This window comes from Lagopus muta, chromosome 3, assembly GCF_023343835.1.
Source record: "Lagopus muta isolate bLagMut1 chromosome 3, bLagMut1 primary, whole genome shotgun sequence".
NCBI classification, from domain to species: Eukaryota; Metazoa; Chordata; class Aves; order Galliformes; family Phasianidae; genus Lagopus; species Lagopus muta.
The window spans coordinates 42,313,996-42,328,602 of record NC_064435.1 but is presented as its reverse complement, the minus strand read 5'-3'; the positions used below and the strand labels follow the sequence as shown (position 1 = coordinate 42,328,602).

Genomic DNA, 14,607 nt, shown 5'->3' with positions numbered 1-14,607 from the left:
CGTATGCTTAACAACTGTCATATGCTTAACTGCTTTTAATCTGTTTTAAATCAGTGCAGGCATTCAGATAGCAGGACAAGAATTTTTTTCTCCAACTGAGAGACATTGTATACTTAATATTGTGTACTGTTCTGAGTTACTTTAATTGAAAATGAGTAAAGTCATTTTAAGAACTTACCACAATATAAATATAGAAGCTTACACAGTCTTTACAAAATGAAGAGCACACCCACCTAAGACATTTTAAAATGTCTTTGTGCCTACTACTGTATTTTGAAATTTATGCAATATAAATATAAATATATATATAAAAATAATATAAATATAAATATATTTATGAAATATATCAAAAAGAAAGAAATGAAAAAGTTCTCAGACTGAAAACTGTGTCTTAGAAAAATGTGATGTCCAGTATGCCCAGATCATAATTTTCAAATGTTTATAATGCTGATTTTTTCACAGATTTCCTTAGCTCCCAACCCTACACACATCCTCTGGCTATTCCGTGCTGACACTTCCAGGCATTATTTATGATTTTTCAGCAGATATGTTTCAGACCTGTTCTGGATTTTAGATAATGTTAAAACAAATTGTAGAAAACATTTCTATTCCCCCAATGAAAATTCAGAAAGGAATGCCTTCTGAATTAGAATACACTGTTGGTAAAGACCAAAGTATTTTTGAAATACTATGAATGAAGAAATAATAAAAACTGCTTTAGCAATCTTAGAAAAAGCCTTTGTTTCTGCAGAAAGAATAACTGATAGTTGACTTAATTTTTAAAATTATTTTTATACTGTTACAATTGTTCCAATTAATGCTGTGTTAAAATAGAAAAAGGGATAATGTGCTTGCAATGAGTATTCATATTATTATTTTTTTTTTCAGTCAAGAAACAAAACTATCCTTCAAAAGTTGCATTAGCTTTCTCCTTTTATGTCTCTTCCATTTTCACTGAGAATGTTATTACTGTCATGGCACCCAACCTCTAACTATTGTATTACTGTGTATTCCTCAGAAGGTAGAGGATATGACTTCCCCATGAGCCAATAAAATCAGTGGGATGGTTATTTGAGTAATACTGCCAGTGCTTCCCACAGGACAGCATGTAAGCTGATATGCTAAGTCTACCCAGGAGCATGGACTAAGATTCAAAAGCCTATCTTGTAACATGGGAGTCTCACATACCAGCATAGCACACTGTTGGAAGCCACTGAGTCAACTAATTAAAGACAATTTTATAGCCAGACTATTTGTTATCCTTACCTCGCACACACACAGAGAATAGCCTAAAGGGATCAATGGCTCTCTAGGTATTAAAAAAAATCCTCTTTTGTCATATATCTTCAAACGTAACTCTCACATTTACATGGATATGCTGAAACAAAGCTCTTCAGTAACATTAATATTGATCAGCAGAATTTTTTGAAAGAGATGGAAGCTCTCTGAACATATTAGTGCAGCAAGACTGAAAACAATGACTAATAGAAAAAATGACCTAAATAGATGAATAGTAAATGATAAAAGGTGCCCAGTGGATTTTATCTAATACCATGATGATAAACAGCCCCTTGCATCTAACTTAGTTTCTCCCTATTTCTTAATTCAGCTTTCAGCACTGTATGATTGTATTGCTGTAAGAATCTCTTCTGAAATATGCCATTTTGTACATTATGTCATTAGTAATACTCTCAATACCTGATGAAATAACATATCATGACTAGTTGTTAGAAGCGGTCATGGATTTTCCGATATATCATTTCCCAGAAGGAAAATGCTTTTCTATTAAAAAAAAAAAAAAAAAAAAAAAAAAAAAAGAAAAAGGTGCTCATAGGAACATGCGGATTTGTTTTAAAACAAAAGACATTTAAGTTAGGGTCAAAACATTTGGATCAAATATTTGCAGATTGAATATGTTTCTAGGAATAAATTATTAAAAACTTATTTCATTATATACAACATTTACACTGAAAAAAAGGTGCATTTCTTTACTTTTAAGCTTTTCACATCATGATAAGCTGAAAACATCATTCCAATAAAGGAATTTCAAGGTGCACTTCTATATGACTGAGAAATTCACTTTCAGTTTTAGATTGAACATTTCTTAAGCTCACAAAGGTACAATGCAAAAGAAATAACAATTTACTATCATCTTATTTTCCAGTATCATCCAACATTCAAGTAAATTCACAGAAAATCTAGAAACATTACTGGGTGGTAAGGGTTTTTTAGCAGAAGACTAATCTTACTTAATAGAATTAGGAAATTCTGATATTGGTACTGATTACAAAGCAAAAGGAAAGTTAAAGAATCAGTATTTCTGTTAATGCTCTGGATAGAAAACTAAATGCACTTCTCAAATGTATAATCCACTGTATTCAGATGTCTGAATTTAAAAATTCGTACACTCGCACTTCAGAAATATATGATCACATGGCCAATAGCAAATCTTAATGAGGACGCATTTTCACATTTCAAGAGAGTGTTGGTCATTCAAATTGTCTCGCTCAATCTTCAACAACAACAGTAATCAGTTTTACAGTTACTGTAATTGGAAGTACAATAATCACATTAGCAGCAGAAAAGCAGGCTTGCTTTCAGGTTAAGAAAACAAGGCACAATATAATCATTCTGAACGTGATCCAACACTCATTATGAATTATTATGTCAAAGAATTCTTATCTGTGTGTTTAATACTGCACATATCAGCACTGAACCAAATGGCAATGTGATAGTTTGGGGACTGTACAGTCTCTGTAGAACATAAGGTAATGAGATGCTATGAGAGTAGTTACAAACAGCACAGTGATAAAATATGCCTGTAAGGTATAACTTTATCATTACATATGTAAATTTTACCACATTTAGTAGAATGCACGTTGGGAAAACAAAAATCACACCTTGTGTTTAGCTGTGACATTTGCTAAATTAATGTGTCACAATCTTAGCACTTGGCATCACTTTCTCCCATGATAAGACTGTCTGGGAGGTCTGCAAAAGCTGCGACTCAGCTCTTCAGCCAAAACATACACCTCGTGTATTCCTGCAAAAACCAGACACATCAATTCTTTGGTTTCTCATGATAGTTAGTCCTCATCGTGATAAGATTGCTTCTGGACAGGAATCTCCTCACGATATTTCTTTCTTCCAGAGCAGTGCTAGGGCCATCATGTGCTTATGCAGATTCTCCCCTACCAAGGCTAATTCTCAACTCCAAATCCATCACAGCTCTGACAAGAAATCTGTAGCTTTCTCATGAAATTACTAAATTTCTCACCTGGTTCCTGGCCAGTTTATCTCTTAGTAAGAGATCTTTTCTATGGATTTAATAGTCCCCTCTAGACCCCAGAATAGAGAGGCTTCTTATTAAGATCTTTGAACAATCGATCCTCTTGCTGTCAAGCCATTCAAACTCTTTTTCTTGGCAAGTTTTTCCTTTCCTCTTGTTCTCCGTTACCAGCTTTCATTCCCCCTCACAAAACCCACAAGTCACCACAAAAACGACATTTAGTTGGACATTTGCATAGACCTCCAATGGGGTTTCTCAGCCTCAATACTCCTTCCGCCCCTTTCAGCAACATAAACTTCTCCATTGGGCCTACAGGCTTATACCTGCCTCAAAAACAAGATAATGAGGATTACTGTAATTTTAATCTTGAAGCTAAACAGTCAACTGTTGTTGTGGTGTAACCTGGCAGCAGCTCACACCACACAGCCATTTGTCCACTGCCTCACCACTGGATGAGGGAGAGAACTGGAAACAAACTAGAACTCATGGGGTGAAATAAGAGCCAATTACTAAGACAGAAGGGGAAAATAGAAACAAAAATGCAATAACAATATGCAGCCACATAGCACTTCCTTACCACCGGCTGACCAACGCACAGCACCAAAATGACACCCTGCAGTAATACAAGGACTCACCCCCCTGACCAACTCACAGCACCCCAAGCAGCAGCCAGCCCTGTCCCACTGCCTGCAGCTTTATACTCCACTTGGTGCCACGTGGTTTGGAATGACCCCGGCCTCGTTAGATGATCAGAGGGCTGGAGCACCTCTCCATTGAGGAAAGGTTGAGAAAATTGGGCTTGTTTAGCTTGGAGAAGAGAAGGCTCCGTCCAGGGCAACCTCATTGTGGTCATCCAATACCTGAAGTGAGTGTATAAACAGGAGGGGCAATGACTGTTTACGAGGGTGGATAGTGACAGGACAAGGGGGAATGGCCTTAAACTGAGAGAGGGGAGGTTAGATATTAGGAGTAAGTTTTTCACTCAGAGGGTGGTGACAGATTGGAACAGACTGCCTAAGGAGGTAAATCTCCATCCCTGGAGGCATTCAAAGCCAGGCTGGATGTGGCTCTGAGCAGCCTGGTATAGTGGCTGGCAGCCCTGCACACAGCAGGAGGTTTGAAACCAGATGATCACTGTGGTGGTTTTCAACCCAGGCCATTCTATAATTCTGTGATTCTATGTATCTGTACTGGCCCCACCCTGCCCCTCCCTGCACCATCAAGGTGACAGCACTGCCACCAAGCAGCTCGAGTGCATTCCCATCACAGCAAGAATCAAAATAGCATCGTACAATTAACGTTCTTTGGGCTGAAACCAGGACAAATGTGCACATCTAGTGTTTGGCATTGACACGTACATGTTCATTTCTCCCATTTAAATCAGTTCCTGAATCAACCAAAATATCTAACAGCGGTTCTTCTAGACTAAACAACACAACTTACATTGAGTAGCTTGGGGTTTTGCTTTCACCTCACCTTTGAATACATGCGGTGTTACCATACATATTCACAGCCTGTTGAGGGAATACTCCCTTTCAGTTTTTTCACGTTCTTACACTTGGAACCAAGTACTATTTTTTTAATTACTGTAATTATTTTTATTTTTTGTTATATTAGGACAGGTAATTCTCATTCAATATAATGTCTGACCAGAATTCCTAGAAATCCTAGATCAGAACCTATTGAACCTGCCTCCTATATATTGCGTTCAAGAAATCAGTGCTTTTCTTTTCTGTTATTCTTTTGGGGATTTTGTTTGTTTTCTCCCCAAGGGAGAAATCATGTTAATCAGACCTCCACATCTCACCTTAAAAATAGGCCGTCTCATTCTATTGTATTATCTATGAGCAGGGGAATTGAGTGGCCTCAACCAATTTCACAGAGAACAAGACTTGTGAAAACTGAACTGAGATGTGTGCCCCATTACTATATCAGCAAACCAGTTTCCATCTCCAGACCGTAAGTGACAAAGCTTCATAATAAAATATCACAGTATCTGAAGTCGTGACATCTACATACATGGTTTGATCCAAAAATCAGAATAGAAATGCTTTTTCATTATATCCATTAAATAAGAAAAGATAACTTTATCATAGGCTGGATGGTAGGCTTTAGCTAACTGGCTAGATTATTTGACTTTTTACCATCAGCAAAAAAAATTCTGAAACTGTGCAAGTGACCTTTCCTGTACAGCTATGCTGGTCATTTTTGTAAAATAAATGTTCCAGCCTCCACAAATCATGGCTATCTCCCCTGAGTTTACTAGAATTTAAATTGAATCACCTATAAATCCTAGTTTCAATGGTTTATTAAACTTTTTCACTCACTGTTACTAGGCCTTCTACCCATTTCTTTTGGGTAACAAAAACAGAAGTCCCTGCTTAATTTTTTTGACTGTCCATAAGGTGCTGAAGAAATATCCGTCTTTGCTGGAGACACTCCTAGCAATAACATTAATGACTAGGTAATAAGTAGGCAAACAGTCAAAGGGTAACAGTGTGTGCCTCCATTCAAGCTGCAGATCTAACTGAAGAGATGTCATCACAGAGACCAGAAAAGAGTTACAGTAAAAATTTAAACAGGCTCATGGACACGCAGCAAAATATTTTTAGTTACATTTAACCATCAAAATCATGGTGTAATCTCATTAACCCAACATTATGTCAATAAAGAAATACTGTTAAGAGCTCTTCATGCAATACCTGTAACTCAGCGTGAAAGGGAGATGGGCGTAGAGACATAACAGGAAACAATAAGAAGAACAAATCTCGTGTTCTAAAAGAGATAAGAAAGGTACCTCACCTAATAACCCTTACAGTGATTTCTGAAGGTAAGATAAAAATGAGCAAGTTGAAATACTAGCACGTATTTTTGACCTTAGTATTAATTTAACACAAGACTGTAGACTGATATTTTGTAAGGATTGATATCCCAATGAGTAGCTATAAAGCAGCAATCTCTAATTTAAAAAAAAATAAGTTTCCTTCACTCTAAGTTGTACAGACTTTGATAAAAATGCAATTTGCAGCAGAATAATAAACCCCAAACTCTACTATGCAGTGCTGAGACAAAAATCAGGCTAAAATTTTCCCATCAGTAGAAAGAAAATAAAACTCAGATTTGATATCACTGTAGAAGCACTTCATCTTGTACCAGTGAGAATCAAGAATGTTCATCTTTTCCTCGATTTACTTCTAAAAGTAACGCAGAAAACAACAAATAATTGTATCATATCTGATTTCTTTTAAGATTTTGTGATTATTACTCCTTTGTATTTTACACCTCTGCTTCAATTGGCTCTGATGCTGCCCACTTAATATCTGGCTCCACCTTCTTGGTATCAGTTGCTATTCCTAAGAACCAGATGAGGGTTCTACTGTGGAGCACTACTGACAGTTCAAAAAGTTTTATATAAAGCACGGAGCACTATTCTTCTAAATAGGTGATTAAAGAGGAATGAGAACTTACAGATGCTGATCTTACCCACAATTGTTCAAGACTAAGCTCCTGATGAAAAGAATAAAATGATTTTTAAGTTAGCAGAAGAGATGACTTTTCCTTTCCTGCAGGTATCCACAAACCAGAGGGAAAGAAAATACGTTACAGAAAGCATACCAGAATCCTAAACATTAATGGAAAACTAAATGTGCCAAAGCAAATGCATCATTTTATAATTTTCCTAAAATCACTTCTTTTTCAAAGAAATGTGGGGTGGGTGTTAGCCTCTTCTCTCAAGCAACTAGTGATAGGACTAGAGGGAATGGCCTCACGTTGTGCCAGAGGAGATTCAGGTTAGATGTTAGGAAATGATTCTTCTCCTAAAAAGTGGTCAGGCACAGGATAGGACTGCCCAGGAAGTTGGTGGAGTCACAACCCTGGAGATGTTCAAGGAGCATATGGATTTTGTTGAGGGACATGGTTTAGTGAGTACTATTGGTGATAGGTGGATGGTTGGACTGGATGATCTTGTAGGTCTTTTCTAACCTTGGTGAGTCTGAAATGTAAAACCGTACTACAGAAAAGTATAAATTTATTTCACTTACAATACTTGCATATTGACAAGGCACTACTAATTTCAAACTTTTGATAAAATTACTCTGTTTTTTACATCTAAAAAAGAGACAGAACTAACTAAAAATTGTTGCATCATTTCTCAGATAAAGAAACACAGATCTGATAATACTCACTTCCGAATTTTTCAGATCTTTCTTTCTTGTCTGTAGTAACTCTCCACACACTTTTGCTTCCTGCTTTAACCTTTTTTCATATTCTGCTAGCTCATCTTGGAAATGATTAAATACTGTCTGGACATTTTGCTGCTTAAACATCACACCACTTAGATTTTTCCTTTAAAAGAAAAAAATAAATTCAGTGAAGCAATCACGAGATTATCCTACACTGTTTTTCATTCTTTACATGCAGGTTTAATTTTAAATTTTATAACAGATAAAATGGGCAGTCCTCTTCCTAATAATTATACCATTTTAAAAATACAGAGCAATATGATTGATCTTATCCATGAATATGTGGAGCACTTATGAGTCTATCAAGAAATACAAATTTCTCAATTTTCATAACAACTTGCTTTTTTAAAAATAACCTTCTAGAGAATGGACTGGTCTACTACTAGATGTGAAACATTTGCTGAAATAATTATATTCTGAGACACAGAATGAGCTCATGTCACACTGGGTAAACAATATTTTATTATTTGTTGAGACAGAAAAAGGAAGCTTCACATCATTTTCACAAGGGCAACAAAGCTGGTGAGGGGTCTGGAGCACAGGCCATAAGAGGAGAGGCTGAAGGAGCTGGGAATGTTCAGCCTGGAGAAGAGGAGGCTCAGGGGAGACCTTATTGCTCTCTATAACTTCCTGAAGGGAGGTTGTAGTGAGCTGGGGGTCGGCCTCTTCTCTCGTGTCATTAGTGATAGGACCAGGGGGAATGGTTTCAAGCTACGGCAGGGGAGATTCAGGCTGGACATGAGGAAGTATTACTTTTCAGAAAGGGTGGTCAGGCACTGGAATGGACTGCCCAGGGAGGTGGTGGAATCACCGACCCTGGGGGTGTTCAAGGAAAGGCTGGATGTTGTGTTGAGGGACATGGTTTAGTAGGAGCTATTGGGAATAGGTGAACGGTTGGACTGGATGATCTTTTAGGTCTTTTCCAACCTTGGTGATTCTATGATTCTATGATTTGTACATACATGTCTTTATTTATTTATTTATTTTGTCTCTGTCCTTACCTAGCATGGTCTTTTTCAAAGACTTTCTACAGAACAAGATTTCTGCAGAAAACTGAAACATCTAAGACATGGATGTCCAGTTATCTAGCTTGCCTGGGCTGCACTGAATGAAGATAAATTGCCTTAGGCAGTATACAAAATATATAAAATAATTAATGTATATAAGTAATAACACTTCTTCTCTTCTTTTTTTTTTTAATTTCTTTTTTTTTTCTTAAAACCTACAAAAAGAGTGGGCAAGAAAAATATAAGGAAGTGTGCTTCTCACAAAATCTTCAGCTCACAGGATATGGTCATCATTCTTCTAATTTTATTGGCACCAAACTTCAATGAGATTTTTTTAAAAAACATGGAATTAATATATTTAATGCTCATTCTTAATTTCATGTCATTCTTAATTTCACGACACAAGGACATGTCTTTATCTATTCCAAGAGTGCAAACATAATTTTTCCAAAGCCAGTGGTATAAAGAACTTTCCAAGTGGGGTACTTGTGATGGGATCTTTTTCAGTTGTGCAGTCAAATATGTTATTTAAAAAAAAAAAAAAAAAAAAAAAAAAAAAAAAAAAAAAAAAAAAAAGTATTTGATTTTATTATTATATTGAAAACACTGTGTCAGTATTTCTTTTCTATTTCATGCCAGTAGCTGTTATTTAGTACTTTTATTGCATTGCTGGTAAATAATAATAAGTGAAGGAAGGGTTGTTCTTCAGAAGAAAATGTTAGGAAGTTAACTATAAAAGGATAACGATAAAGGTAGGGGCTGTTTTACCTCAGATCCAGCAGATTAGGTTAGCTGGCAAAAAAAAAAAAAAAAAAAAAAAAAAAAAAAAAAAAAAAAAAGGAAAAATAGCCAAGAGTAAAACCAGAAGCAGTCCTTTAATATCAGTTTTTCTGTGAAGGCAGGAATCAGCACTCTTATGAAGACTAACACAAAATGTAACACGAAATGGCTAAACAAAACTTACTTAAAACAGCCTGACAAAATACCAAGTGACATATCAGTCAAAACAAAATTAATAAAGTAGAACAGCCTGAAAAAAAAAAAAAAAAGTCTTCTGAATATTTTTACCATTAATACTCACTGGTTACCTGGATGAAGAGATACAGTGTACCCTCAGAAAATTTGCTGATGATACAAAGCTGGGAGAACTGATACATCAGAAGGATGAGCTACAATTCAGCAAGACCTAGACAGACTGGAGAGTTGGTGGAAAGGGACATTCTGAGGTTCAACAAGGGCAAGCATAGATTCCTGCACCTGGGGAGGAATAACTTCATGCATCAGAACAGGTTAGGAGATGATCAGCTGGAAATGAGCTTTACAGAGAAGGGCTTGATTGTGCTGGTGGACAGCAGGTTGGCCATGAGTCAGCAGTGTGCCCTTGTGACAAAGAAGACCAATGGGATCCTGAGGTGCATAAACAAGAGGGTAGCCAGCAAGGAACATGATCATACTCCTCTACTCTGCCCTGGTGAGGCCACATCTGGAGTACTGTAACCAATTCTGGAATCCTTAATTCAACAAAGACAGGGAACTTCTAGAGAGTCCAGCAGAGGGCCACAAAGATGATGAGGGGCCTGGAGCACTTCCCTTATGAGGAAAGGCTGAAGGACCTGGGATTGCTCAGCCTGGAGAAGAGGGACTGAGAGTGGATCTTACCAATACTTACAAATATCTAAAAGGCATGTGCTAAAGTGTATGGGGCTAGACTCTTTTCAGTGCTGCTCAGCAACATGGCAAGAGGCAACACAGACAAACTGAAACACAGGAAGTTCCTTCTCAACATGAGAAAAACTTCTTTGCTTTGAGGATGACACAGCATTGGAACAGGCTGCTTAGAGAGGTTACAGTCTCCTTCTCTGGAGATATTCAAAATCCACAAGGATGCTTACCAGTATAACATACTCTAGGGAATGTGCTTTAGAAGGGCATTGCACTAGATGATCTCCATAGGCCCCTTCCAACCTCAGTAAGTCTGTAATTCTGTTCCACAAATTCAGTTAAAAATCTATATATAGTATCACTTTTTTTTCAGACAAGAAGTTAATGCAATAATCTCTCAAAGATCTTTCAATATTGATAGTATATTTAGTGAATAAGATGACAGACAGCAAAGTGCATTACAATGACACCAGGAATGTTTTTTTTCATTATTTAGCTATTCTGCACTACTCAACAATCCAAGCTGTTTTCCATTTGACACTGCATAGCAGGTTCACCTTTCTCCTTGAAGAGTAAGCCTGCTGTGCAATCAGCATATATGGCCCTCCAAGGCTTCAGTGGCCTAGAAGGCAGTCTCCATAATCAGTTAGATAGAGCCCTTTGAGACTATTTTCAGGACTCATCAGTCACAGTAAATGTTGATCCACCCTTCTTAAAACAGAGAGAACACAGAATGAGAGGAATCCACCATTAATTAAAGATGCAACTGACCATGAATATTATTAGATTTCCAGAAGTAATATTGATACCCAAAATTCAGTTTGGTAGGTAGACATTGTGTAATGAATAACTTCTACAAATGCATTACAACTACAGTCAGTAAACACACAAAAATACTTTCAAATTATTGAGGAAAAGTGCATTACATTTCCTAGGAATAACTCTGTAAAACAATAAAACTACCTGTAGAAATAGAAATACAGTAAAACTACTAAATTACTTTTACAAAAGCAATAAAATACCTTTACAGCTTCACGTAACAGGCAGGTCTTACCGTAAATCGATTAACAGTTTTTCTGCACCTTCCATCTGTGTTTGCTTCATATTCCATAATTCAGCAAGTTCCTTAAGTTCATTTTTTAAATTTTCCATAGTGAGACAGTTTTCATCAATTTGACTAGAAAAAAATGATTGTTTTTCCTGGAAATTAAAAAAGCATATAGTATATAAACTAGGAGGGCAAGATTTCCCAGTGCTGTATTTTAAGAACATGATAACGGGCATCAAATCGTAAACTGTATACTCAAAGAAACAGAACTGCTTCTAGAGGGGCAGTTGAAGTACTTAGCGAAACAGAATAATTGCTTTTCTATTAGAGCATGATTTTGCCCATCTAGTTACAGCCCATCAACTTGTTGCACATCTACCGTATATCCATACATTTTATTATGACACAATTTCTGCAGTCACTTATATTGTACATGTATGTTTGTAAGTTTGTAGATCACCCTCATAAAAATACATAACATTACATATCCTCTTTAATTTTTGCTCTTTTACATAGAAGTCTTTCAGATAAGCCTTGCACAGCAACAACTTTATTAATGACAATGAAAAGGAGCAATTTTCACATCTGACCAAGCCTGGGTCTGTTTATTTCAGTGCAGGCAGTGTCTTAACTGGCCATTTTTACTGCTAGATCATCAAATTGCTTACATGCTGCAAAACTGTCTCAGGCAAATACCTGAAAAGCTGATCTTTAAAGAAAAAAACAAATTTTCAGATGGCACCAACTCCAGGCAGAATGTAGCGTAGTCATTACCTCTGAAAACTGCCATTATTCACTTAATTGCCTAAATTGAGAGCTTTCTTCTTTTAAATATTGACCTTTTTTCATAACAGAGTTACTCTGTACTCCATACTTCGGAGAATATAAGCACAGAGGACAAGACTGCTAAATTCATCTCAAAGTACACAACTTTTCAAAGAGATTCTGATATTAAGCTTTTGAAAAACACCAAGTTAAAAACTAAACTTCCTAACCCACAGAAGAGATTACACTGCAATATCTTTTTCATTCCAAAAGAGACCAACAGTTATAGGATCAAAAAAAGAGTAAAGATTCATGACAAAAGCAAACAGTACTTCCAATAGCATCAGCATCTAGTAAATAAACACTGTAGCTTCCTCAATAAACAAGGTAAACATAATGCACTGCAGCAATACAAAAGTATTAAGAAGTTGAGTCTATTAGTTGGGTTATATTTTTAAAGTAGCTGCATTAGATTTTGTAACCATACTAATGGGCTCTAAGTAGTTACATAAATGGGTTAAATTAAGAGAGAGGAAAATACCTTTTGATTATTCCCATACATACACACATATTCAGATAATTTAAGTATGCACCAATTATAAACACTGCATGAAATAAAAAAATTCAAGACCTTAAAATTTAGTAGACAAAGAATATATGTAAATATTTTAATAAAGGTCAGCATATATATATATTTTAATATACTGTACCATTTTTCTGAGGCAGTACCCTGGTACATAGCCTAATGATCATTTTCCTTATAAAGTAAGTGTTTTGTAAAGGTATAGCTAGGTATAGCTAAAAGGAGGCTGAAAAAAAAAATTGATGAATCAAAGCTTTTATTACAGATAGGAACATAAGCACAGAAGTACGAGATACCTTAAGACCTCTTGAACTTTCTAAAATGTAATACGTTTTTTTATAGGGTAAGGTGGAAATTTCAGGAACATAGAATCATTAGAAGGAAAATGAAGATATGGTAATTAACACAAATCCCCATATAGAGTCTCAAATCCCTGTTAGTTTTAGAATCAGAGGAACTTAGGGAAATGTGATAGCCTGTAGTATATGTAATATCAGAGCAGAGGGTTCAGGCCCTAATCTTAAGCAAATAATAAAATTTGAGATGATTGAGGCATCAGAGCGTAGTGTAAATACATACAAAAAGAAGTTGTGACCTGTGTATTCTTTTTTTTTCTAAAGATTCATATATGAACTATGTTAGAACAAAACTGCCAGTGAAGAAGCATTTTGTCTCTGACATCCTGAGAAGGCAGATAAGAAGTGAAAAGGTTGGCCTCCAAGGCCAGGGAATGCTAGCCATTGGGTCAATGCAATCTGGTACCTATTACAGAAGAGAAATAATTTGCAATCAGGTTTTAGAACAGACAAATAAAAACACTGAGTTATTCTACATTCTGTAATCTAAAAATTGGTAGACTGAACAGCCCCTCCTTAAGGTCTGCTATAGTAGCTAACAGCCTAGCTCCCCTTTCACAAAACTTCAATTGCTGTGCTTAAGGAATACCAACCAAAGCTCTAAGAAGGTAGTACTAAGGGTATCCAAATATCATTACTAGTTCATTGCTCTGGAGATGTGATAAAATTGGCTTTCTACATTTTTTTGTTTCATTTCCACAGAACACTACCTGAAATAGTGGAACAGTTATTTACAGTTACTAAGAAAGGTATTCTTAAAACTAAAGACTAAGAATGATTTGCACTGGAAAACAATGTAGAATTACTGAATATCAATATGCTGATATGTACGTTGACCAGTATGTGACTCATCAGTCACTTCCACATGTTCTAAGGTCTTCTGGTAAACCTGCAGTGTGCTTCATGTTTCACAGAAAGAGATGCATAAACTCTGCCTTTCCTATCAAATTTAGAAGCTTGAATGTACCTGTGAATACTCCAATCCTTAATTTAAGACTGTCACAAGTAGGAAGTGTCAGAGATTTTAGGAAGAAATTACCAGGTTTGTGAAAGATACGCTGAACAACATGAAAGCATTTTGTTTTGTTTTTATTTTAATCTATGACTCATTTTTCAGGCTTAGTATCTAATTTAAGGCTTAATCTAATTTAAGTTTATACATATACAAATAAAAGAATAATAAAAATGAACAATATCTTAGAAAGAAGATGCTTTCTTCTTGTAATGCTTATGAACACATTTGTATAAAACATAGTGTTCAGTAATGAAATTCAGTCATTCCCTTCAGTGGATTATACAGTTTAGTAACTGATACAGCAGATATAAGCCATCATTTACAAAAAGATGCCATCTGCTGTGCAAACATGCAATTAGCAGGCACTTTCTATCACACCAGTATCGTTTTCATCTGTTATTGATTTTCTCCTTTACATTTCCAAAGCCCCTCAAGCAATCTGAGCCAGTGCAGCAAATGAAGAAAGCAAAGGACTTCTCAGTGACCTCGATATCTACTCTGCTTTGTACTTTACTGTGTTTTAAGGCTATGGACCTCATACATTAGTGCAACTACAAGAGAGAAAAAAAAAAGCATATGCTATTTACATGTACATAGTTTCAAAGCAACTGTGTAGAAAAGACAGTTTAAGTTTTGAG

The 14,607-nt window shown here is 36.0% G+C and overlaps 1 protein-coding gene across 1 annotated transcript in view; it reads right to left on the bottom strand.

The window, feature by feature from the left end:
- Positions 1-14,607, bottom strand: part of CCDC178 (coiled-coil domain containing 178) — a 183,651-nt gene that overhangs the window by 105,909 nt on the left and 63,135 nt on the right. The window contains exons 17-18 of the mRNA XM_048940597.1: positions 11,257-11,402; positions 7,477-7,636 (exon numbers count right to left, since the gene is read on the bottom strand). Of these exons, the coding sequence (XP_048796554.1) occupies positions 7,477-7,636; positions 11,257-11,402 (306 nt within the window). The remainder of the gene's footprint in view (positions 1-7,476; positions 7,637-11,256; positions 11,403-14,607) is intronic.